Source organism: Halyomorpha halys, unplaced genomic scaffold, assembly GCF_000696795.3.
Source record: "Halyomorpha halys isolate HHAL.00 unplaced genomic scaffold, Hhal_1.1 Scaffold1157.1, whole genome shotgun sequence".
Lineage (NCBI taxonomy): Eukaryota > Metazoa > Arthropoda > Insecta > Hemiptera > Pentatomidae > Halyomorpha > Halyomorpha halys.
The window spans coordinates 402,216-429,400 of NW_027108759.1; the positions used below are offsets into that span (position 1 = coordinate 402,216).

The 27,185-nt window shown below is 27.5% G+C and overlaps 2 protein-coding genes and 1 long non-coding RNA gene across 6 annotated transcripts in view; 2 read left to right on the top strand and 1 right to left on the bottom strand.

Annotated features, from left to right (window-relative positions):
• Positions 1-8,540, top strand: part of Hip14 (palmitoyltransferase Hip14) — a 22,839-nt gene extending 14,299 nt beyond the window's left edge. Inside the window, exons 11-12 of the mRNA XM_014433108.2 lie at positions 886-992; positions 2,711-8,540. Of these exons, the coding sequence (XP_014288594.1) occupies positions 886-992; positions 2,711-2,929 (326 nt within the window). The 3' untranslated portion in view covers positions 2,930-8,540. The remainder of the gene's footprint in view (positions 1-885; positions 993-2,710) is intronic.
• A 2,451-nt stretch (positions 8,541-10,991) lies between these two features.
• Positions 10,992-27,185, bottom strand: part of LOC106688584 (uncharacterized) — a 105,811-nt gene continuing 89,617 nt past the window's right edge. For 3 of the 4 annotated variants that reach the window (XM_067047060.1, XM_067047063.1, XM_067047061.1), the window contains 3 exons: positions 26,514-26,612; positions 19,862-20,011; positions 10,992-12,390 (listed from right to left, as the gene is read on the bottom strand). In XM_067047060.1, coding sequence (XP_066903161.1) covers positions 12,325-12,390; positions 19,862-20,011; positions 26,514-26,612 — 315 coding nt within the window. In that variant the 3' untranslated portion in view covers positions 10,992-12,324. The remainder of the gene's footprint in view (positions 12,391-19,861; positions 20,012-26,513; positions 26,613-27,185) is intronic. The other variant, XM_067047062.1, reaches the window with a different exon arrangement.
• On the top strand, positions 17,119-20,743 carry LOC136795680 (uncharacterized). Its single transcript, XR_010843310.1, has 2 exons — positions 17,119-17,980; positions 18,602-20,743. It is a non-coding gene; the product is annotated as an uncharacterized lncRNA (long non-coding RNA).

The window sequence follows — 27,185 nt, forward strand, 5'->3', positions numbered from 1 at the left end:
TATATATTCTCAAACAATTTTTATATATATATTTTAATTTTTGTGTGATTTTTTGCACCATTTGACTGAAAACAGCAAACAATTTTTTCTGATTTTTGATTATTTAACCTTTTTTTTTTTGTTAAGTCTTCCATAAGGCCGCATAGTGTTAGGATTCATTTCTCAAGACCTTTGCGAAACAAATTCTGAATCATCTAGGTGGAATTCGAACCCACAACTTTCTGAAACAAGCGCTCTGGATTCCATGGTCCAACATGCTCAGCTAGCAGGTCCTCTGGAATTTTACTGTTCACTGGATTGGAACACATTACTGATATATTTGATTTGATTTTCTGTGAGAAAATGTCATAAAACATATCCCATTCCATTAATAATTCCTAATTTAGGATAGAAAATTTAAGACAGCATTCCATCTTAGTGATTATTTTGAAAACTTGAAGAGAATATATGGTATAATTATTTATTTGATCTTAAAAATTCTTTCAATGTAAGAAGTTATTTATAACATTATTGAAAATATCAAATTGTGGTGGATGTTGAAATGAGAGTAGAAATGAACTAGAACTTACTGTTAGTACACAGGTTTTATTTGGTTTAGGAAACACCATCACATGCCAATCTAGCTCAGTTCTTATTTTCATATTGTCCAGTTAATTTAAGTTCTGGTTTTTCTCTGTTGAAGTGAAACTAAAATTCATGTGAATTTGTGACTTAGCTGATAATATAACTATGTAATAAACATTTCATTACTCTTCAAGGTGTATTGTACTTTAAAATTGATACTGGCAGTTAATATTTAGTTAAACTGGTGTAGTTTCATTTTTAAGTGTTCAGGTGATTATTTTATAAGTTGAAAAATGTGTTACTAATATATTTTTATTTCAGAATTATGGGCTATTGCTATTTGTGACTCATGGGTCTTTTGGATAGCATTGAATGCTCTTCTTCATACATTATGGGTGTCAATGCTGCTTGCATGCCAAGCTTATCAGGTAATTAAAAATAAAATGAATTTTTTGTTTTTGTTAGTTCTTACTAACTATAGTTGTATTCATTGCTGTTTAGAGACAACTTTGAGCTGAATTTCTTATTTCTCCTTTTCCATGTATTAAACTTGAAATCTAGCTCCATAGATTATGTGGAGAAGTTTTTATTCTACTTTCTGTAGTCTACTATCTAGGATGCTTTTTGAGGTGAGGGCCAAGTTTCTCAACTATATAATTTTAATATATAGTTCAAATGAAATTCTTGAAAATGAATTTAAATACTTCACCTTCACAATAGATTATAAAAACTGGATAAAATTTTGAGAATAAATTAGTCCTTGTACTTTTCAGAACAGCTAGTTATTTATTATTTAGCATGGCAGTACTTCCTTTGAATTCATATCTGGGTGGTTGAAAATTAATTTTGACTATTGCCATGGCTACTTTTTATTTTCCCCTTTAGTTACTTATCAAATTCATTCATATTTTATATTTATACATTTTGTATTACTACTAACAATGGCAGATAGTTAATTTTCTAAAATTAACAATTTGAGAACGATTAATTTCATAATGAATAGAATTGAATAATTTCAACAAAATTACCTAAAAACTCAAGACCTAGATGATGTCGTGAATTCCTATACCACCCTGATCCAAAAAAGAGTTTAGATTCTTTATCTCTTCCTTCCCGGAAACACTGTCAAACTGATCCTTTGCCCCAGAGACTTTATAAACCTGACTTATTTTAAGTGAAGCTGTAGGACCCACTGGCAAAAAATTTGAATTTTAGTGTTTCTCGGTTTGAGAATAAAGAATATAAGTTTTGATCCTACCAAAAATATTACAGTTTGACAAAGATAACAAAGCTGCAATGCAAACAGGAAAGATGAAGTGGTCTCAGCTCTACCCATCTGAATTGGATGCTTCTATTTTAACTTTTTCCTCATTTAGTTATTCATAAAATTCTTCAATATTTTTATTTATCCATGACTTAATATTGCTTACAATGAAAACTGTTTTTTTTTTTTTTAAATAAATAGAATTAAAGATACTTTAGTGGAAAGATTTTTTGAAAAGTATGCATTTAAGCCCTGTCTATTTCAATGAGGATAAGACCAAGTTCATCATTGAAAATCTATTATATAAAGTGACACTTCCAGTCAGTTAATTTTATCAAAAAAGTTGTTGTCACATCCCAGGCATCTATCTGCTTTAAATATATAATGTTAGTTTTCTACAACTATTCATTTTTTGAGCTAGGCTGTTCACAGATACCATTTTGGGAAACTAGGTTTTATGGACTCATGGAGATTTCAAAACATATACTTCTGTCAAAAACTCCAATTGGAAATTTTACCCAATTGCAATACTTTCCCTTACTATATATTCCATATGAAAATAAAAACATGCACATACTCCATTTTGCGAAACTTGTTTATTTGATCTCAAGTGGCCTCAAAACGTGTATTTCCGTTGAAAACCCAGATTCGAAATTTTTCATGATTGTACTGCTCATTATATATTTCATCTATAGATCAATGACAGCAAAAAAATGTATTAATTTATGGAAAGAAACCAGCATATAACAAATACAAATTTAAAACACTTCCCCCTCTTGGTGAAATCTCAATTAACTCTCCTCAGATAATGAAATTTATAAAAGGTATGTCAGTATATTGGATATTTAATATTTGGGTGTAATGATTAATATTTTTCTACAGATTAGCATTCTTGGCATGACAACAAATGAACGAATGAATGCTGGTCGCTATGGTCATTTTTCGTCTGGAAAGTCACCATTTTCACGAGGACCTCTACAAAATTGTGTGGATTTCTTCAACATTCGGTGCTTGGGGCTTCTACGACCAGATACTACTGACTGGATGACAACTTATCATAGTGCACCTGGAATTACTCCTCATGGTTACCAGTTTGTATAGTGTATCTTGTAGTGTTACTTATTTCTTGCTCTCTTTCATTTTCCATTTGTTATAAATGATATTTCTTCATATCAGTACAGCCTATTTTTGAAGTTTGATACTGCACAAAGTAAATCATTTGCTTAGTAGGAGTTAAGATTGAGACATTTACTTGAATTTTCCATATAATTGTAGATAATGGTTGAATGTTTATTTGACTTTAAAGGATTTATATTTTTGGATTATAATAATATTTCATATGTAAACTAGCTTTAATCTTATAGAACCTTATATTAGTGATTTAAAAAATACATTTTTATTTAATGATATTGGTCAAGGTTTGATATGTGCTGTACAGTTAATGTAAGTCATTAATAAGATGAAATGGATTTTGAAGATTTGCTTAGCCAAACTTTGCTAGTGCCAAGTAATTATGTATCCTTACCATCGGGATTTGTATTATGTTAGCTGAAGAAATAACAACTACATAACAGGTATGTAGGAATTCAGCTATTCAGCATAAGATAATTACATTTTATAGGAATTCAGCATTTTACAAATAAAGATCACAAGTAGAAGTGAATATGAATAAATAGGTTTTTGTTTTCTAACATATTTTATTTCTTTTTTCACCTTTTGTGCAAAATAATTTAAAATTACAGTATAACTAAAATATCATCTCTGTCTAAATTGTGAATTGAGTTTCATGAACTTCTGTATTTATGAAGCCAATCTATTTTCTTCCTCTGATGAATTGTTTTTAGCATTTATAGATCTTAGTATTCTAGGGATATTTTTTTGTATAATTTTAAAGAAATTACTGTTCCATAATTTTTGGTTTGACTTAACACCAATTAAACCAAAGCATTAACATAAAACTATCATTTTAAAATCAATTATGCTTTTAGTTATAGTATCATTTTCAGCAATTGCACAATTATCTGCACTAATATTGATTTTAAATGATTTTAATCGGGTTTGTTTCTAATAGTTTTCAACAATTTCCCGTCTAGTCCTTTGTTTGTTTAATCTTTTATTTTTGGATTGAAAAAAATGGTTTATTACCAGTAGTAAAAATAGTTTTACTTTTTTTACTAAAAGTAAACATGTTTTATTTTTCTTCTTTTGTCTTTTTGTTTTCATAATGAATAGTTCATAGAATCTTCAAAAACAGTAATGTGAAAAGTTTGAATTTGGGAACCAGGTGAGTGCCTGCTTCATTATTTCCAAATGAAAACTATTGATTTTTTTAACTGTTTGAGGTCTTGCATCGTCTTAGTGAAACAAAACTGTAAATATAATCACTATTGGAGTTTTTTTTTCTTTTTTAATAAGTGATATTTTTTTTTTTTTAAACCAGTGTTTCTTAAAAAGAAGTGGAGAGTTCAATAGAATTTCTAGTAGGCAAGAAAAGTTTCTAAATTTTCTGTAGAAACTACCTGTCTAACTCAGTGAGAGAATAGTGAAAGCTTCATTGAAAGTTAGAGGCTTCTACGTCCGGATACTACTGACTGGATGACAACTAGTATCTTTTTTGCAAGAAATAGATTCTAAAGTGTTAACTGGATAAGAACCATGGCTGTGGATGGTTAATTTGTTGACAATAGACTCATTTCGTTGTTATTATTGTTTCCATATGTTTATTTTTTTATCCCCTTGCTGGTCATTTCTGACATATGGTTAGGGAAGAGAAGGGTTTATCCTATTGGTAATCAACTTATTCTTACCAGATTGGGAGGGTCAAGTTTTCACTCTGCACGAGTGCCACGGAATAACGCCCAGGCTGAAATCGAACAGGCACCCGTAAAGTTGCAAGGTTACCTAGGTGACCCTTGAATTCCTTGCTTACAAGATTCTAAAATTTTCATATAAATCAATTAACATTTTGTTAGGGCAGGAAATTGTTCAATGCTGAAAGGTAGATTCTTACCATTGTAAGACGTCTATTGTATGGCTTTATTCCCACATTTCCTCACCAGTTATGATCACACTCAGAAATATTTCTGAATAGGCTTGGCCTATTTTTGTCCGTTGGAAGATAGGGACATTTCGCTACTGAACTCATTTTTTCTACCTTCATCAGAACCAGAGATTAAACATACAATGTATATTGCTCTAGAAAACTTCCAGATTTTTTCATGTGGGTGTTGGTGGATAATTTGGAAAATGTGTTCAATATTTTGTGCTCTAGATTCCCTTATAAAAGTTTTTTTCAAGTCTAGGACTTAATGTCTTAGGCCCAAATGTGGGATCATTTCCTGGTTAGTGTGTTGAACCGTAAGGCCAAAGATCAGAATTCTATTGAGGATAAATATGATGATATCTCAACTTTGTTGGAGAAATTACATGAATATATTAAATTTTTTAAATTTAATGCATACACTATTAATTTTATAAGAATTTCTTCATCATCCAAATAATGTTTTTAGTACTTGAGTTCCAAAAGATTTATGAGCAGTGATGATTTAATAAAACCTTTATACTTTACTTTCCTCCTGCTTAGAAGGTAATATGAATAAAATAAAAAATGAATTAGAGTGAAAATTATTGATCTCTTCAAAGTACATTTATCTTTAGTATAGTGCAATCTTAGTAATCCAAACTTTCAAGCCTAAACCCTCTGATGATCTGAACTATCCAAAAAAAGAGTTGTTTGATGTAAAGCTTTTTTCAGGGAGGGTAAAAATAAATGCAGAGAGCCAAATTTCAAATGAAAGATGCCTGACTACCTTGTCAAATTTTCTTTGTTCATTTTCATGAATGCACACACACTTCTAATGATTCTGAAAATCCCTCTTTTTCTTTTATACAAATAGAACGAATCGTCTGCTAAAATATTTTACTGTATTAATTTTATGTTCTTGTGAACAGTATTGTCCATGATTTGTTGATGGTGAAGTATGAAGATGCAGTCTCTCATTTCAATCATTATATTCATCTTATGATTTTTAAGAGGAGAGGTAATGAGGATGTACCTCCATAAGTTAAAATAAACTAAAACAAACGAGAAAAAAACCAAATTGGTTTGTGAACTAATTCCATTTTAAAATGAGTTTATATATATATCTCCATTTGTTAAAGTTATATGTCTGTTATATTTTATTGTATATAGCTTTCCCCAAGTATCCTTTGTAATCTGAACATGTTCCTGTTACAATTAGTTTGGTTTGTTGAGACTGCTCTGTATTGATAATGATGTGTATTTTGTACTATTTATTTGTTGTAGAATCATCATTAGTATCTTAGATATTTTTTAATTTATTATTTTGAGACAAAGGGGGTTTCAAAAAGGATGAAAATGTTAATATTCATCTTCAAAATGTTTTGAACAGTCTAACATAAATAAATATATAAAAGGAAAATGGTCTGAGTGTGGCTAAAATAACTCAGATTGTAATAAAAATATTTATTATGAGCCAACATTTCGCAGGGATAAAAAAGATATAAATAACTAAAATGATGTTACAAAGTTAAAGAATACATAACATGAAATAAAAGTAAACTAAGCTATGCCTAAATATGATTTTGTGAGAGTTTATATAAAAGTGAACAAATTAAATTAAATAAAAATAAAATTTAGATGTACAATAAAAAGTTTAAATAAACAAGAATAAAAAAAAAATTATTAGACAATTAATGATAACAGAAATAATAAATAATTTTATTCTTATTTTTCGTCTTTTAGAGTGTTCTGTATTTTTTTATATTTCTTTTTTATTTCTGTTTTCATTAATTGTATAGTCCCTTTTTGTAGTTCTTTTTTATTTATACTTTTCACTGTACATCTTAATTTTATTTTTTTAAATTTACTTTGTTCATTGTTATTTAAATTTTCAATCATATTTGGAAATAGGTTAGATATTTATTCTGTTACTTTGTTACATTAGCTCTAATTAAGCCCTGCAAAGTGGGGTGAAACATTGGCACATAATAAATAATTTTATTATTATTTATGTTCTTTTGACCTCACCCGGGCATTCATATAATCCTTTTATATGCTACACACAGACAATCAACGATCTTCCGATAAATTGCTTTTTTAAATATTTTTTCAATTGGAAAATATGTGATATGCGACTTTTTTTTTTTTTTTGGTATTTTTCCTATATTCATTTGGGACAGTTGAGTATCGTTTTTTTTTCAATTTGAAGTTGGATTAGGTTTTAAGACATTTGTTTTTCTATACTACGGGCTGTTCAATTGTCTCAGATGTTTGCAGCTGTTGAAGAATGCATATAACAACGATATACATAGTTTTATAAATATTATCTTTGACTGCATTAATTCTAGTCGTGAATTGTAAAAAATATTATTTCTTTGAATAATTAAATTTATCTTAAAATAATTAATTAATAGAGCCACTTTGTAACTGATGGTTTGGAGTCAGAAATAAATGTATCAACGATGAAACTTATTTATTAGCTTTATACATAAGGTTTATTATAAAATAATTAATTATAATTATTACAGGTTTAATTTAGAGCTAATATTTATTATTACTGAAGTAGTAGATGTCCATTTAAAATTTATTTGGCTTAACCTAAACCTGAACCAATATCATTATTTTACTGCTGTAAGATAAAATTTGTTTTATGCTATATGAAAAATTATTTTTTGTAAAAAACAAAATATAAGAAAAATCATGATTCTTTTTAATCACTCGTATAGCATTTTTAGGATTATTTTTTTTTGTTAAATATGCTTAGAAATTCAATTTTAGTGGGTATGTATACAATAGAAACCAATGATAGTTGATATTGTAAATCGATATGAATTTTATAATGATTCGAAAAAACAAAATATGTGTACAAGACTTATAAATATGTAATACTTACTGTATATGTCTTCTTTGTATTTTAAAGTAATTTATTATATTTATTTTGTACATATGACTGGTTTTTGTGAATATAGATGTATTACCAGTACATAAGCTGCACTTACAGTTTTTTTTTTTATATATATTTTTCTAAGCACATTAAGTAGTATTTAATTGTAGAAAAATCAAGATTTATAGGTCATATTCCGTGGTTCAAATTTTGTTTATATTACTTAGTATAAAATAATATCACAGTCAATTCTATTTATGTATATAGCCTTACTTGAGATGCCCATTTTTGTAATTTCTTAATTGTTATTTTGGTTTTTAATACAGCTTACTAAAGACCTCATAGTTGATATTTAGATAAGTAAGTTTTATTTTTAATGTAATAACTTGTTTAAAGAATTACTTTTATTCATAAAACTTATAATGTTTTTATATTTTCAGACCTCACGTTATTACATTATGAAAGCTTTGTAGAATTTATTTGTCAATCAAAGTATTTCACAATCCCATTATTATTTTCTTGGTCTGATTTAGCTGTGTTGGCTTATGTTCTATTTTGCCTTTCCAGTTCCTATCCATCTGCTTATAGCTGCTTAACTTGACAAGTCATAGCAATGAAAGCTATGGAAAGATATTAGTTCTTTACCATATTCTATGGCCTAATGAACAAACTATAAGAGTTTAGTTGTAAATATGAAACTTATCTTTGCTGTTTAAGCATAATACCTCTTTTAATGTTATGTAAGAATTCTTATACTGGTTATGTAGGTGTGTAGAAGCTGAAAATAAAAGACTTTTTAAAACGTATTTTAATGATTTGATAGAAATTAATGGAAAGAGAAGCTAAAACATTTTTTCTCACAGCCTCTTATCTGTTTGTTTGAATTGAGCTGTTAAACCCTATCTTCGATTTTCTTACCTGGTGGACAATTTTTTATAGCAGACATTTATGCACTTAAAAAGATAGCTTTTAAAATTAATCTATATACATAAAGGCTATATAAACTGAAATAATGTACAGTATGAATTAACATAAATTATATAATTTTTGGAGTTGAGTGTGTATGTGAAAAATGCATCTGTATATGTGGGTCTAGACATTGTAACGCAACTGTTATCTATTATTATTATTCGGCCATGCTCTGCAATAATGCTGAGACAACTCTTCCTTAAAATATAGTTATAAAAATACTACACAAATTACATCAACATTTAGCCTCAATAAACAATGATATGCAGTAAAACCATCTATCCATACTAGTGGTCACCAGCCGTATGTTTTTATTAGTGCCTATCAATTAACAAGAGGCTGCCTCTGAGCATCAATACTTAAGCTGTTAAAAAAAAAAATGTAATATCTATGCAGGTAAGTGTATAGATTTTTTTTACTTTATACAAAGCAATATAAACATAAAAATTAAATTAAAATTGTTTTAATTTTTATTACAAATGTTTGATTAAAATTTAAAAAGGTGTTCTTATTACAAATTTGTAGTTCTGTCGAATAAAAAATTTATTTTTCTTTATTGTTGTGTAAATTATGTTATATTAATAATTGTTTGTTTTAAAGGACTTCTTTTTCTGTTGCAAAATAGCTTCATCATTTCCTAAGTAATACCTGTTCAAATATATTATAGGATTAAATCAGCCCAGACCTATTCCTATTGTATTATAAGAACTTAATTTTGGAAAGTATCGTTATTTTCTATTTTTTTTTTTTTCATTGTCAGTGAAAATGAACATGAATGTCATTTTAATTTTTATTTATTTTATTTTTAGTTTACAAAAATCATACAAGGATGTATTTATACAAAGTAAAATTTGTCTAATAGCACTTGAGTGCACTAATTTGTATTTTTGTCAATTTGTGTTAAATTCTTTTTCATTTATATTGACTATGATTCAGTCACCTTATGATTTATGAGATGACATATAGTTTTGTGTTATCTGTTTTCTTTTCTTTATTTATTTCTCTTATTCTGTTAAATGTTGTTTAATTTTTTTCTTTTTCCAATTTATTGTTTAAGTTATATTTTATAATGTTCTATAAGTTCCTTTTTATTTTTTAAATTTTGTAATATACTCTAAGGCACTGATAACTCTTGTCGATGTTTGTAATATTATTCTTAAGGAACTAGTCCCAGAATAAATAAAGAATATTATTAGGTATTTAATCAGCTGTTTTAAAAATGTAAATGAAATATAACATTGGATTAAAATCTGGGTCTTGTACAAACTATTTCTTCCTTAATAACAGTTTTATGAACCTTGTAATTACTTTTTCACTACCGAATTTAACTTTTGGCCTTATTTTTAGTACTTGAGTATAACCAATAGGAACAGGTAAAGACCTCCTCTCTAAAGTCTTACGCTAGACTATAGCTAATAGCTGACTAAGAACTTGGACAAATGAAATCACAACAAAAATGACCCACATCAGCTTCTACTTGGCTATAGGATAGTCGAGTAGAAAGGTTCTGGTTCCTTCTTGGACTTCTTAGAACATGGTGCATAATACTTATGCTATTTTACCAAGTTCACATAAGTTAATGTTGTATTATGAAGAATTTTTTATTCCAAAAATGTTTTAAAAATATGATTCAAGCAATAGTTTTATTACATGAAATATATGAACTTTACAAATAACTAAGTTTTTTTTGGAGTCTGAACATGCACCTGTTTTAACCTTCATTGTTTGTAATTTAATTCTCACAAAAGTATCTAGCTTTCTGCAGCTAAACATTTGTCAGCTCAAACTTGGGAATTTGAGGTCTTTCAAATTTGGGAAAATACTCTAGTTAACTTTGAATGTTAATGATAGTTCTCATTTTGATTTTAGAAACTGTTTTTTCTTAAAATCTCCTTTGAAAAATGCTCTACTCCAGTGATTATGGATTTGTTAACAACCTTTTAAGTTAATTCTAACATGCCTAATCTCCTTTATAAGGGAATTAATATGGTGAATGAAATTAATGAAAATTACAGTACCTTGTTTTGAGTTAGTAGTATGTTTAATTCAAAATCCTATAATTTGTTCCAAAAATTATTGAAGTAACAATAAATAAATTCCTTATTCTTTATTGATCAGCATCTTAAATATAAACTTTTTCATTAATTTTTAACAAAATTTAATTTGAAAGAATTGGCAATTCTTTACAATTTAAGATGTTTTTTGTTGCAATGTATATATTCTTTCCATATGGCACGGAAACTTAAATTTAGGGAAAAAGGATGAAGGGACCTGAAAGTATTTATTAATTGTGTCAAATGACAAATGTATATTTGGAAACTTTTACAATCCTAAAGGAACCTTACTACTTACATATGTACAAACCATTTATTTATTTAACATCAACAGAGCTATAAGAAATATAGATGCTATTATACATACATACACAAATATGTGTATCTGAGGATATGATTTTTATATGACCAAATGATTTAATAAATAATTCAATGAACCAACAGTTTCAGTTTTCATTGAATAAACTTAATCATTGAATTTGAAATCAATTATATAATATTTTTACAATAAATTACAATAATGCTTTTAACATATAAATTAAAGAGAGCATTTTTTTTTCAAATTTTATGATTAAATTTATAAAAAAATATTAACCCATATACTTAAGCTAGTCTTAAATAATGTTTTAGCTAATGACTTATATATGAGCATTTATTTATATAATTATTCCTAGACAGTACAGTAAACATTCTTGGCCTGTAAATGGACAGTTTTAAAATGTTCTATGAGGAAAATACTCACATTTTTAAACAAAGTTTCTCTTTTTACCAAAATTAGCTTGCTTTCATACATTTATTTCTATCAAAAGTAGTAAGATATTTTGTAATATTGAATATATTACAATAAAGTGTAGACAAAATACGACAACTCAAAAAATATCAATAATGAATTATTTACAAAATTGGTTTCATAAAAAATATATTTTGTTTGTGATTTTATATTTATATTTACATGTAGATACATTATCCAGCTATTATTACTCAAAGCAATAATAATGTTAAAAAATATTTATTTTGATAAAACTTTTTTTTGTATAAATAACTCATATTTCAACATACGACTTATTTTCACATCACTTTGTTCAGAAATCACTTTATTAGTCAACATAAATTTACTAATGTTTCAGTAGACTTTTATATGCTTGTAATATAAAATGTTTTACATTAAACATTTTAAAAAATTTAAAATAAAATGTTAAGTGTGCATTGCTACTATCAATTATTACCAGGGATTGACAACAAAATTGATTTAAAATATTTTGTTTATGGATTAAATAAAAAAAAAATTAATAATAATAAATCATTATAAACAGTGATTTCCGAGCAATGAGGTTTTTTGAGATGTGACGTATTTATGTTATGATTTGAATTAATAAATAAATAGATTATTTCAAATAAACCACATTAAAAATAAAATATAATCATTTGAGAGTATAAATGTTGAATGAAAACCATAATAATTTACTTATAAAAATATTTTGTATAGATTTTTTTATCATACATTCAAAGTTGGTGTGAAAATATAGGCCACAACAAAAGGAAGGAGAGACATGGAGCCTGTCTTTGTTTAGATAATAGATGTAATCAGTTTAGCCTTGAAGTTGACTATTCTTTCACTTGTTTGTGCCAAGCGCTGAAAAAAGAAAATTAAGTATTAATAATGTTTGTTTCAGAAAATGAGCTGTTTAAAACTTCTATAGTAGTTATGTAACATAATAAATAGGAAATGCTTAAACAAGCCGTTATGTAAATATTGAATTAGAAACAATAGAATAATTATTTCTCTACTTTATCATTGTATATACAAATAATATATGACATGGTAATATAAAGAGGTGAAATTTTCATTTTAATAATATATAAAGTTGTCATTATTGCTAAATATAATGCTTTATATTGATATAAAAGTTAAAGGAATTTAGAAAAATGAAGATTTTTTAATTACATGTTAGTCTCAAAACTCTATATAGTAAAGATATATTTGTTGTCAACTTTATCAGAAGCTAACTCAAATCATTTTACCACTGCCTCACCTGTTAAGTTTTAGTAAATCATGAGAAAATATATTTTTGTTACTAGTAACATGAAAAATGAAAGAAATATATATAATAGTAACAAATAAATAGGTAAATCCTTTGATATAAAGAGAACAAGATTATTAAATCAATTAGTGCCATGTTGGTAGTTGGTGTCATAGCGTTTATGGTCAGCTGAAGTTAATGTTTATCAAACTTAATTTAATTTTCGAGAGTGAACTGGTACCTCATAATTCAGGTAGCTACTAAGTTATCTTCATAAAGGATGGATTTAACTACCTAAAGAAAAATCCTTAGCATTCCCACAAATCCTACCTTTGTTTCTACAGTTTTGTTTCAATCATAAACTACATCATATTGACAATAAATCTATAAGAAAAGATTATAAAATGTTTGCTAACTGCCTTGCCTTGTATTTTTACAATACTTCAATTTTTATCATGTGAAAAAGAGCTGACTAAGACAATATTAGTGTTTTTCAGTTATAATGTTCACACTTGAGTTAATTTTTTTTAAATATCAAACAATGCTGATGTCCTGGTTCTGTTGGTATCGTCTGTTCTTATTTCTATCAGAGATTAGTAAAAAATGTAAACTTCCATTAGAGCTAGATGTTTTATTTTAAGTTAAAAAAAAAATTATTTTGTTTAACAATTATACTCTACTTAAATGTAATATGTAATAGTTAATTAGTTGTTAAAAAAGATATATATTCATAGTTTTTCTCATGTTCCTCTGATATATTAATATTATTTTTTTTTTTAGAAATTATCAATTCCCTATTCTAAACCCAAACATTTAAAACACAATAAAAAAAAAAAAATATGGATTAATCTTCAAAGATACTTTGATTACCTCAATTTCAGATTAACAAATTATTTCTAGTTTATTTAGGCATTCTTTGTTACGTTATATTCTTTTTTACATCCATTAGAATCGTTTTGTTGAACTGAACTTAAGTAGAGCCCTCTGTTATAGCAACAGGAGGTCAAAATCTTTTTATTTTAATCTATTTAGTTCTCATCTTCTATTTTGTATTCACTTCCTTATTTGTTTGTTGTTTTTATTTTTACCATAAAAAGGACTTTATTAAATTTTCATTACATTTATTATTAATGTGTACTGACCCCTTTTCGATTATCTCTTCTCACAATTTAATTGAGTTGTTTGGTAAATATTTAATATACATCAAATACGAATGGATTCAAATTAAGTATTAACTTTTAAGACAATTTAGTTACTCTTATTATTAGAAAAAAATTTCTTCTTTTAATGTGAAAAATTTCCACCAGGATGACCATTACCTCCTCACCTTTAACTTACAACTTAATCAAAACAAACTCTGAAATAAAGTTCTCAGGAACTATTTAATGTAGAAATGAAATTTTACTATAGTCTTATAATACAGATTACTTTCTCTCTTCAGATTCAGAAATAGGATCTGCTGCTTCAAAACTATGATGAAATGATATTTTAGTTCTAGGGGGTGATTGTGTTGAATGATGAAGGGAATAAAGCTCATTTCTTGTTGGAACTGAATCAGTCTTTGAGCATCGCTTATGATGTAAAAACTATCTCATTGAAGAACCTAACGAAAATAGGAGGGCTGGCCCATAGCTCAGGGGTTAGGCGCAAGTCTATTATGGGCAATGCCCGTTCCACTCTTGCCCTGGGGCGTTGGCGTTGAGTGGCGGTCCCACAAAATGAAAAACTTGACCTCCAACCATGGTTAGAATAGGTTGGTCACCTGTAGATAACTAGGGAATCACATCACCTTCGACATGGATTACCTTAAAAAAAAAAAAGGATCTATTCAGTGGTAAAAACTGATGCAGCAACTGGACTAAATTTATTTTCAATAGGAAAGTTCATGTTATAAAAGCTGCATACTTATGCTATTCATATGACACTGTTTACTCTACTACAAAGTTCTATTAAGGCCATAGTAGCCAAGAATATTGGGTCAAAATACAGGCATCCTTTATTGCAGAAGTGATTTTGGTTCAAATCTCATCTTTGAGAATGATACAACTTTCATTCACTGGCTAGAATAGATTGGTAATCTGAAGGATATCCCACGATTTCTTAATTAGTTAGAACACATAAAGTATCAAAAACAATGAACAAAAAGGTTCTATAAGAGTAAAAAATACGTAATTAGAATGGGAACTTGTCCAGACCACTCTAGAGACTGCTATAAATATTTAAGATGTTATAATATTTAAGATGCTATAAATCTATCAACTTTAAAATCTCAACTTGAACTGTAACTATTATAAATATACTCACTTATCACAAGTTTATTGGGTCATCTATTGATCCAGTAATTTCATTATGAACGAAAAATGAGCTTACAGACCTATGTTACAGTTTTAACTGATTTAAAAAAATCCAATTTTTACTGTTTAAACTTTATTTTTATATTTATATATAAATTGATATTATCCCTATTAACTATAAAATAAATTAATTCATTGATCAAAGATACTTATAATGGGATTTGCTATGTATATTTTAGCACTTTACCAACTGAACATATTTACTGAATGGACTATTGTATTGAAAAATATTTTAGAAACAATTAAGGGATTAGTAAATGAATCAGATATATTGCTTATAAATGATATCTTTAATTGTGTTATATATATATATCCTTGTGGGTTTGAAAATGGAACATTAAAACTCTGGTTTGAAAATGAAACATTAAAAAAAGTTTTGATTTTATTTTATATTGGATCTATTCCAAAGTTAATACATTGGATTCGAATTACTTTCTATACTGAGGTCCTCCTACCGACTGCCCCATGCTAGTAGCACTGTCACAAAGTAACCCCAGTCAATGTAATACGTTAAGTACAAAACATTTTTTTCAAATAAAAGGAAGATGGTCATGGTGCGGTCAAAGAAAAACTCAAATAGTGATTAAAGTATTTTTTACTCTGCTAGAAAGTTCTATTAAGACCATGGTGGCATAGTATTAGACCTGATGAAGCTCTGCAATGTGGGGCAAAACATTGACTCAATAAAAATAGTTTAATCTCTTTGACTGCACCCAGATCATCTTCCTTTTATTATTACACACGGTCAATCAGCAATCTTTCAGTTTTTTATGTTTGCCTCTATTTTGATACTTTGGCAAAGCAGCTGTATTAATATTACTACCTTTATCAATAGTATTAGTACTGAACAAATTTATTGAATATTTCTTTGTTTAAGTTTTTTATTTATTTGTTTTTGATAAGGTAATTTTAACAAAAAATTATAATTTTGTAATATTTTTAAAAATAGATTCATCAATATGATAATATGAACAGTTTATTAGGAATTACACCAAAGCTGTTTTGAAATTAGAGTACTGGAATTACAGTGCTAGTACAAGTTCAATAGATTGCTTGAAACAAATAAATGACATACCAGTACATTACTGGTATAATAAGTTGGAGAGCCTCCTGGCGATTGCAGTACAGTGCTAAAACAGCAGTGGCTGCCCGCCGTTGCCACCAATGAACTGCATTACGAAACCGTCGATGTAGTTTCTAAAAAAAAAACTCCATCACAGTTTTTTTAAATTTATTTGTCTTAGTGCAGCCATGAATAGTGCATCTCGAATTTAAAAAATAACAAACTACTGGTGCAGTTAATTTTGTGATAATTTGTGTGCTGAGTGGTACCTCTGCTGATAAGGCTGTGTGGCCGAGCGTGTTGAGGCAGAATCTCAGCTTTCTACAGTTTGAAGTGGTGCCGGTTGAAATCCGGTCTTTATAGGATATAATTATTTCATGTCAGACCCAAAATATAAAGTTTGACTTCTTTCTGGCTAGAGTAGGCTCATGACCTGTATAATATCTTATCCTTCCTGCTATAGTCAGAGAATATAATATCTGTCAAATCCAAATAAACAAACTCTGCAGATTCTATTCTCCCTCTCTCCCCCATAGAAAATTCATAGAGCTTGCTTAGTATCAAGTTATGTAACTAATAAGGCAGTCTTCAAGGTTTTACTTTTTAATTGATGTTTTTTGAACAAAATTATTGAAAGAAAAAACAATTAGAATTTTTAAATGTATAAAAAAGACAGCTACTATGTTTTTGCTATGCTTACAGATATGGTATAAAAATATTCCATCACACCAGAATATAAAATCCAGAGATGAGCCACAAAGTCACATAAGAAAAACTTTTTAAAAATGTAATGCATTTAGAATTAAAGGAAATAATGATTCTAATAAAAATTTGGAGTGTCCACTCAAATGCCTTTCCTTGCTGTTTCTTCACTAATTTTTGTCCAATAAAGATCTTATTTTTATTAAATTATTTATTTAGTATACACTATTTGACAAAGTAATAATCCCTAAAATGACCATCTGAAATCTTCCAAATATATAGATTTAGAATTATTTGAAAACTCGATAAACCAAAAGTGAATGGTTCACCATGGGAAACAGCAAAACATTATTACAACAAGGGTACAAATTTCTATACACTGTATCTTTAATACAGTGTATAGAAGTTTGTACTGCCAATACTTGTCAGATTTAAACATTTGTTTGTTATTTTGAGAATTTAATTGCCTTGCAAATGCCATTTTTTTTCAAGCTGAGGGTGGGAGAGGGGGGTTCTAAAATGGATAGATCAGATAGACACAGACACAGACAAAAAATGATTTTTTTTTTTGGACTCAGGTGTGTCTTTAAAGCAGATAGATCCGTTGAAAACTACTCACCAAAAAATTGACTCGTTTACAATTCTCTCCTTACCTAGGAGTTATGGAAAGTATAAATTAGTACAAATCCCTTTTTCTGCTAATACTAGATGTACTTTTTTTTTGTATTTTTTTTATGGAATTTTATTACCTTAAAAAAATATATACATAGCTTATGTATAAATTAATTTTATTTTCTTCATTATTTTTTTCCTGCTTTTTCTCTAGAATATATGTTATAAATGAAAATATGAGGGGTTTTATATAGAAAACTTTAAGCCAGTTTCAGCATAATTATTAGAGCCGTTTTGGTGCTGTAGTCTAGAGAAAAACATGTGTTTGTGATTTACTTCATTTAATGTGCTTATTGTAATATCATTATTTACATTGAGTGCATATAGGGAAAAAAATGTCTGATAAGATATCTGGCTCATATTAGGCCATTTTACACAAATGTTATTTGCATCTTACAAGGCCTATTTCAGGTTATTTAGTTTAAAAATATTTTTTTTATTATTATTTATCACTATTGTAAAGTTATTTTTCGAGTCTGTTTGTTGAATCAATTATCAATCTTGGTTGAACAGTTTATACCATTTTCATACTTTCAATCTATAATAATAAATGTTAGCTAATTCCCATTAAACATTCTGTTAATTTAGTTTTCATTTCAATGTTATAGAAAATTTTCCAATTATAAAGTGAAAAATTTTTGTTCCTTAAAGCAAAGTATTAGCCAAAATATTGAACTTAAAGTTGAAAAATCTGATAATGAAAACAAATAAGTAATTATGAATTTCAATATGGTGTTGAATCAACAGATACATTTCTATTTGATTTTGAAGTTTTTTAAACTGTGTCTATAATAGTACAAAGGTGGTATTTTATTGAGACAGTCCACCAAAGAGGAAAATGTTCAAGATACAACAACTTTTGATGAAATTTGACTGGTGAATTTCGAACTGATATTACTATCAATAATAAACATTTTTATTAGAAACAGAAAAAAATGGAGTGCAACAGATGTCAAGTTAGGTTATGCAACCTCAAAGAAATTGTTTTTGTTTTTTTAATTTCATACATCTAAATAAAATGTATGTGTTTAGTTTTTGGACCCACAGAAGCTTTGTTCAGCTTGTGATGGAACGGCACTGGAGGATTTTTTCTATTTTTTGACAAATTGCCCTGCGTATCATGAGAACCGAATCTGATACAGGCCAAAAAACTAAGCAATATTAACCAATATCAGTTGTATGAATTTCTGTCTGTACCCTCAGGATTGGATCTTAAACATCCTTTTATATATGTAACTCAAAACCTTTTGCTTAGAGCTGGATACCTATCGTCACAATAGGATGTATTGTTTTTTTTACAATATTAAATATGAAGTGACGTTGTTTTACTTGTTATTAGTTTATATAAATGATCTTTAACTCGCCATTTTTATAAAATTACTACAATTGATTATTTATTTTATGTATTTTACAGACTAAATTTATTTGTATGGGGGTTGCTCCATAAACAAATAAATAAATTATTATTATTATTAGTACATATTGAAGTTTTTTTCTTTTCTTATTGCTGACTAATTATGTAACATATAAAATTACCCTAAGTTGACTATTTTGTATTTATTTTATTACATACAATGATGTTACTATAATTATTTTTAGTCAAAAATTTATTTTGTATGTGAAATGTATTGTATTTGGATTAATATTAAAAGGCATAGGAAAATTTTTTTTAAGATTACAGTTTGGCTTTATTAAGAGTAATTAAAAATATTTAAATCAATTGTGTTGCAGTACATTGAAGAAATAATTATCTAAACAAGTTAAAAGGGGGGTCTTGTGATTGTAATTATTAGAGTTGTGAATAAGTAATAATGTCATCCAAATGTAGTAGTCAATAATATAAATATCATTTATTTGGAATAATCAATCGTCCTTTAACTGGAATATGTCACTTTGCTACAATTTCACAGATCCGTATTTGTACACCATTTACCATATTGAAAATAATAAATATAGAAATACTGGTTTTTAACAAGGTCCACCAAGTCTCATAAAGATAACTAAGTAGCTAATTGAATAAAGAAGTAGTATATCCCAAAATCAAGAATAATCAACAGCTTTTCACCAGACACTCCGTACTGTCCTTAAGCACATGAGAAACAAAATTTTATGCTGTATGGTCTCATTTATCAAAAATTATTTTTGTCAATACTGTTGGGACATAGAGTTGGATACATTCTAATTTAAGTCTATTAATTTTGCCTTTATGTATCTTCATTTGAAATTGGTAATAAGGACAAGCTATAAAACTTGAAAACAATTGCTTATAAATCATAATATTGGTTCACTTACCAGAATTAGATCTTGTATCAGAGCAGCTACACCTTTATTTGCAACAACAAAGAGTCTTGTTAATGGTCCTGGAACTGCTTCTTCCTTACCTTCTTCTAATGCTGCATGGGAGGCATCACCTCCTTGGGAGTTACCGCTTCCTGCAACCAACTATAAAAGGAAGTTAATATTTATTGTAAATTAACAAATTGACAAATCAATGTATAAGTTAAAAAGTAATATGTGCATATATACATTATTGGGTGTTACATGTTTTATTTTTTAACACAGGCTGTCAAACTATAAATGTTCACCCACTTAACCATCACAGTTTTGGAATTTTTATTTAACTTTTGCTGGATGGCATGTAATGTATCTCGAGGATATCGTTAATTTTCTAACCTTCTCCAGAGAACCTAACTCTGGAATTTAGAATAGGGTAGGGTATTTTTAAAAAAAATTTTTTTAAAGTTTCTACATTATTGATTTTCTAACCTTCTCCAGTGCACCTAACTCTAAATTCCTAATGGAATAGGGTATATTTTAAGACTTTTTTTTTTTAGAAAATGAAATTTTACAATGACTATATTGGTGAAAATTTCGATTCAATGCTTCTAAAGGGTGTAAATTCTGATTAGAGAATTAGTATTAGCAGTAGCGATGCTTTGGAAACTGGTCTGTTTTTATTTTTTTTTTTGTTATAATTTTTGTTTTTTAATGTTTACATATATATATATTTTTTTTATGTCTGAATTATCTTGGTTACTATTCGAGATAGAGCATTGAATGTGGTCTTATTTTAAAAATAATATAGTAAGTAACAAAAAAAAAAAAACCTATATCACTACAAACCTATGGTCTTGGGTTCAGTACATTGTAAGGGGGTACTGTTTCTAGACCTATGGTTATATAAGGAGATGATTTGTTCAGAACAATACTTAATCACCAGATTTTCCTCCAATTATGGGTAACACTTTATAGAGCCTGGGGTGCCTCAGAAGGGTCTTCCGCCCTCAGGGTTGATATAAAAGAATATCACCTATACAAAATGTTCTAAAATTGATTTTTATCAAATTTCATAAAACATACTCCATTCCATTGGGAATTCCAGAGTTAGGAACACTGGAGAAAGACATTAAAAAATCACCAATAGCTTCAAAAGATAGAACAAATTTTACTATTATGGTCCAACGAAAATCAAATCTAAAACTCTAACAGTGCAGAGGTCAAGGGGGATGAACATGAATAGTGGAACATCCCGTGTATAAAACAACAGTTAAGGTGTCTCCATGTGTTAAGGTAAAGGGGAGAAAGCCAGAATTAAATGTATGATTAATATCTGTTTGTTTATTTTATTATTAATGAAGACATTTCAACTGAAGCCAATTCTTATTTAAATAATCCGGACACACATATGCATTATGATTATATTTAATTTATTTATATAGGTTTATTTTTATAGCTTGCAACTGGGTATATAGTGTTTGTTGATACAGTGTTGATTATATTAAGTATACCAATGGAATAAGAATAAAGAAAGAAAATATGAATTGATGCCTAAAATTGAATCCACTGTTAATATTCACTAAAGAACCTGGAACAGTATGGCGATGTCTTTGTAAATATTTATCACCTTTGTATTGCTGAGAAGAATAACTTCTTTAGTACCCTCACCAGCTACTCATTAATCAGTCAGTTCCTCTGTATCAAATTTAGAAGTTTTTACTGGTAACTAAATGTATTCCTTCCTGGCTTAAGATAAGTGATTTATATTAGGATTTTATTGCATCTTGAAAAATCAGGAATCCATTTATCTATAGATGAGCTTTCATAAGTTCAAGGAATAACATCATGTATTCCAATTAAGCCTTTGTCAGTTTAAATTGTCTCCGAGAGGACATAAGGCCTTATTCTACAGGACAGGGATTTTTAACCATCCTCAATATTTAGCAAATCATTGATTACTTTATGTAATTATATAGTTAATATATCATTATGATTGAACTCTAATTATTAAAAGTAGTGCTTGGGAAAAAAAATGTTTTTTAATCCTATTTATATTATTAAAAATCAGTATTCAGGGAAAGCAGACCTAGTTTTTGAAAGAACCGAAGAAAAAGATGATTAGGTAATATAGGACCTTATGGACCCAAACTGACTACTGAAATAGACAATGGAAGGGTAGGGTATATGAATGGAAAAATGGGAAGATCCTGACTGTGGTTGATGAAAGGTGTTCAAGGCTGCATGTTTTCAGGTGTGGAGAGGTAGGAAAGCAGTGGAGGGTCAGTCTGATTGCTTTAGTGCAGGAGAATCGTTGAGTAGGCCTAGGCCCTTTACAGATGATATTGCTCTCAGGATGAGTGTGATACAACTAAAGGCAGATTAAAATTGATTCATAAGCAATCCTACTTACTATTAAACTGTACACTTACTAAAACAAAATTTAAAAAATACATTGAAATTCTAAACTTAAACTTTATAAAGCAAGTAGTATAATTTATAGTAGGCTAAATTCAGTATTTTTGACATTTTTGCCAAAGACTTTCATAGTGTTATTTTCCTTATCACAAATGTAAATAAAGAAAGTCTTGGATCTTAAACTTCTTCTTATGGTTATCATAATCAGTTTTCTTCAAGCCTATTCTTTATGGGAGTCAATTTCCTTCCAATATTTCACCCATTTTTTTAGTGTACTCCTTCAGAGACAGTGGAATCGTTTATCAGATAGGTTAAATAGGTTTTATTAGACAGGTTTGTCTTATTTTAGTGGTCCAGGACCATCATTCTGTGGTTTTATAGATTTTTCTATTTGCTAATCCAGAATATATGAATAAATACTGATAAAGACTTTTTTTCTAAACGTTTAGATAAGAATCATTGTTGATTGTCTACATCATTTACTAATATAACCTTTTTTCATTTAGTTCAGCATTAAAGTATTCTTGGTGCTATTATAAATAATATGAAATAATTATAAAACAATATAAAGGATTTAATTAATACAAGAATTTGAAATTATACAATGTGGATTTCTATAGCCTAAAATTTTTATTAACAAACTTACTCTTCTACCACTCTAGATACAATTGGTTAAATTTCATTAATAAATATCATATAAATATTACAATAATCCTTTAATATATTGAATTTTGGTTTATAATAGTTAAAGTAAACTTGTGGAATAAAGTAACCCGTAAATGGTCAAATCAATTTAATATTGACTACATTGAGAATAGCTAATAAACTTTAAATAAATTAGGGACTTCAGTATGATGAAAATCCATGAATTTAATTCCATAAGTGATTTCAATTGTTCAATTTTATAGTTAAGTACCTGTAAATAATTAATGATTGCTTACTCAGTAAGATAAACAATTTGATTTCTATCGAATCTATTTCAAATAATTTACAGAATATATTAAATATAGTAATACACTGAATGCTTTTTTTGATAACCTGTGAATAAGCTTGTTCAAGAGTTAGTTAAAATTTCACATGAATGAAATTTAAGCCAACCAAATACCTGTAGTTTTATTTCTTAAGTCTCAGAATTAACACAGAAATAACAGAGAAAACTCATTGAAAATTCCTAATTATTATGCGAATTTCAAATGGCCAAAAATAATCATATCAAGTTCAGTGGACAACTGAAAATTAATATGTAAAATTTCTATATAAGGATTTCCTTTATTAGTATTTTAATTGTAATTTGTTATATAGGTTATAAATTTATTATTTTATTCACAATTTACTCTTTTAATTATTCATGTTTTTACAAGACTTTATTTTAGAATTAGAAAGGCATTTCTATCATGAAGAAAAATTTACTTTGTATTTTTACTATAAAAAATTATTTATTAGGTAGGCACACTTAAACAAAGATTTTTATTTTTAAAGAAAGAAGATAATATAAAACCCTGCAAAATAATTTGTTTACCTTTCTTTAATACTGGACAGTGATAATTTAAGAAATGATGGTCAATCAGGCATATCTCTTTTATTTATTTTTTAAGATTCATTTGGTTAATCAATGATCTCTGAGTTCTTATAAGTGTAAGTAAGAAGACCCTGTTGGATTCAAAATCACGGAACCAAGAAATATCTTAGGTTTTATTGCTTCTTCCATTGTCTCCTCTAGCTACAGGATTGCCCTACTCCTTGGTTGTCAATTGTCAGCACTAGAGGGGTAGAAGGTGTTTGTCTATATTAATAATGAGAGAAAGGTTTGTCTGTTTGAAGTGTTTAATACTTTTACTTACTCATATTGTTATAACTATTTATTTGTGTGCTCTCTAGAGTTTTTAGAAGTTAATGTCTATTGTTGTTTCTCTGGATGTCACTGGTCAATGTTTTCCTATTGATAATATTGATCTATTTTGTGAATTAGTTAAAATTGTACCATATACATTGTTATTGCATTTTGATGTAAAACCAATAATCAATCAAAGCAATTAATCAATATTTACTTTATAAGTAGTCATGCAAAGGTTTATAATTGATTTTAAACCAGCTACATCGTTCATGATGTCAGATAGAAGGACCATAAAAAACACTGTTGTTACAATCGATAACAAGCTTTAATATTGAATTTTTTTTTTTATTTTGATAAAAGAAAACAGATTCATTTGGACATATGTTTCAATGTATGATTTATTCATTAATACAATAAGATTATTTATATCTTTTCCCTAAAGAAACTATTTTGATGCAAAGTTAAGATACATACAATTTGGGCTATATCCAAAAAGTGAGGAATTTAGGTAATTTTAATAATGTATTATCATTGAGTCTTACAGTTCTCACTTAATTCAACCTATCGTTTTGTAAAATTCGAAATAAAAAATCAAAATTGAAATAGTGGAAAAGCAAAGAGTATTTGATCAAAAATATTCTTAACAGTTAATAGCTGAGGAAGGAGGATGCTTATCATAAGTCAATTAACATTTAGTACCACTAACGGGACCTACAGACAATATGCTTTCCTGAGAGATTAAAATATCAAAAATATAGCCTCAACCTATTAGGAAAACAGTATGAGCAATAAAATTTTTGATATGGGCGACAAAGTAATATAATATATTATACTATAGTCTTTGTTATAGTGTAAGAAAGAAGCTAATAGGAGATTTGTAAAATGTGGGGTGTTGTGAAGTATAAAATAATGGGATTATAAAAATTTTAGTTCTGTTTCATAACCATTATATCTTACTTTTTTTTTTTATAGTGATGAAAGTTAGGTTTTTGCCAACCAAAGAAACAATTTAAGACTTTAGTATCTAGTCATTTAGTATTATTACTGTATAAACTTCACTTTATTTTTTTAAATTGTTATTTTATCACTACGATTGACCAAAAAAACAATAAAAAAATAGAAATATATATATATAGTTTAATTGATAAGAGTTGACTAGATCTCCAAAGTCCTAATAAATATATATATATATGTATAGGAACAATTTAAAAAATGAAGTTTCGTTTAATTGAAAATGAAGTAGTAATAGTGGTTTTTCATTTTTAAAATTATAATTATAGTTTAAAATGTTTCATTTAAAGTAAAAACTAAATCACTAAAGATATTTTAGTATCAAAACTAAACAATCATAATTATAATCAAATAATTAATTATAATTCAGATTGGATCTCATGTATAATTTATATGACATTAATTTTATCTTGTTTTGTGTCAAAACTACTTTCTTTTGCAAATTAATGCTGAATTCTTTTTACTCTAATGCTTTGAAATTATAATCTTTTTGTAACAACAGTGGTGATAATTTTTATGGTATTGGTTCATTAAAAATACTTAGGTAGCTGTTTAAATTTAAACATATGTATATAATAAGAAGTTGCAATTTTGTGCATTGCAAATTATGTTATTTAGCAAGCATTATTTACATTCGCAGGGGGGAGGGGAGGGTTAGTTATCCTCTGTAATACAACCTTCACTAAAATAGTTGAATAAAATTGAACTAAAACCTCAGAGCTTTAAACTTAATATTGCTAAAATGGATAGTTTATTTTATAAAATAAGAAATATAAACAAGAAATATGTTGGTTTGTGAAAAATAGTTTGACCAATTATAAATTTCTAAAAATATAGTAAATACTTTAATATAAAATAATTTATTTTCATCTCAGTGATTCATGGATAATGATTATTTATTATTAACCTTTTTAAAATCTGTATCTGAAAACTTGTTAAAAAAAAAGTTTATTAATTTATAAAAACTCTTTTATTTTTTTTCAGAAGGAAATAATTTTAACAGTTGTAAATAACAATTTTAAAATTTATTATCTCTTACACCATAAACTTTATACTACTTGAAGGTTGTACTACGAGAATAGTGTGTTTTATATACAGTGTCCAGTCTGTCTTAGGTGTTCAAGACCATAGAAGATAGGGTCAACACTTGTAGCGTTTTCTAAGGGAAACTCCAACAAAACCCATACCTTTACTTCTCAAAAATCATGGTATAAAATCATTTAATTAAAAAAAATGATATACAAATTAACTTAAAGACTTTTAGATATTTCTAATCAATTCATTACTAGCAAAAATTATACTAAGCAATGATGAATACTGTTCTATAAAATAAATAGTTTGAGATTACATAGGTATAGGCAAATGATGGGTCCCCAAAGATGAGACAATGGATTCAAAAATAAATACCGATCTTTGATGGTTGTAAGAAGGAAGCCCAGCATCATCAGTTCCCGCCAGGACTCGAAACACAGTCCCAGCCATCCTAGCTGCCCGATCAGCAGATTTCTATGCAAACTGAAACTTATTCTATACATCAAACATTTACTCCTCTATATTAATATGAACAAATAGAAGAGAAGAAATAACAAATAAAAGTATTAATAATAATTGACAAATTTGTAAGTTTCCTAAATTTTAAAATAAGTAATATCTTAACTATTTAACTTATAAAATAATGTTTTGCTACAAATTAAGTCAATTATCTTATACTATGTTTTGGTAAAAATTATTGGATTTTTAAAGTATAATAAGTAGAAATAATTACTAAATAGATTTTAAGCTTGAACTTCAAACTAGGATTGTTTTGAAAACAAATTTCACCAATGGATGGAAGCTATGCACTTTCATTATTTGTAAAATTTATGCCTATTTTTGATTTGACTCACTACTGTTCCTAAGATGAAAGCCACTTATAAATTCAATGGTACAAATAAAATTAAATGTTTATGTTATAAGTGATTTTTCATTTTTTTCACCCTATTTAAAATGAACCTCCTGTTAATTTATTACTATAGGTTACTTTGCATAGGTTACCTTCACAATTTCTTCTACACAATGATTACAATGGAACACAACTCA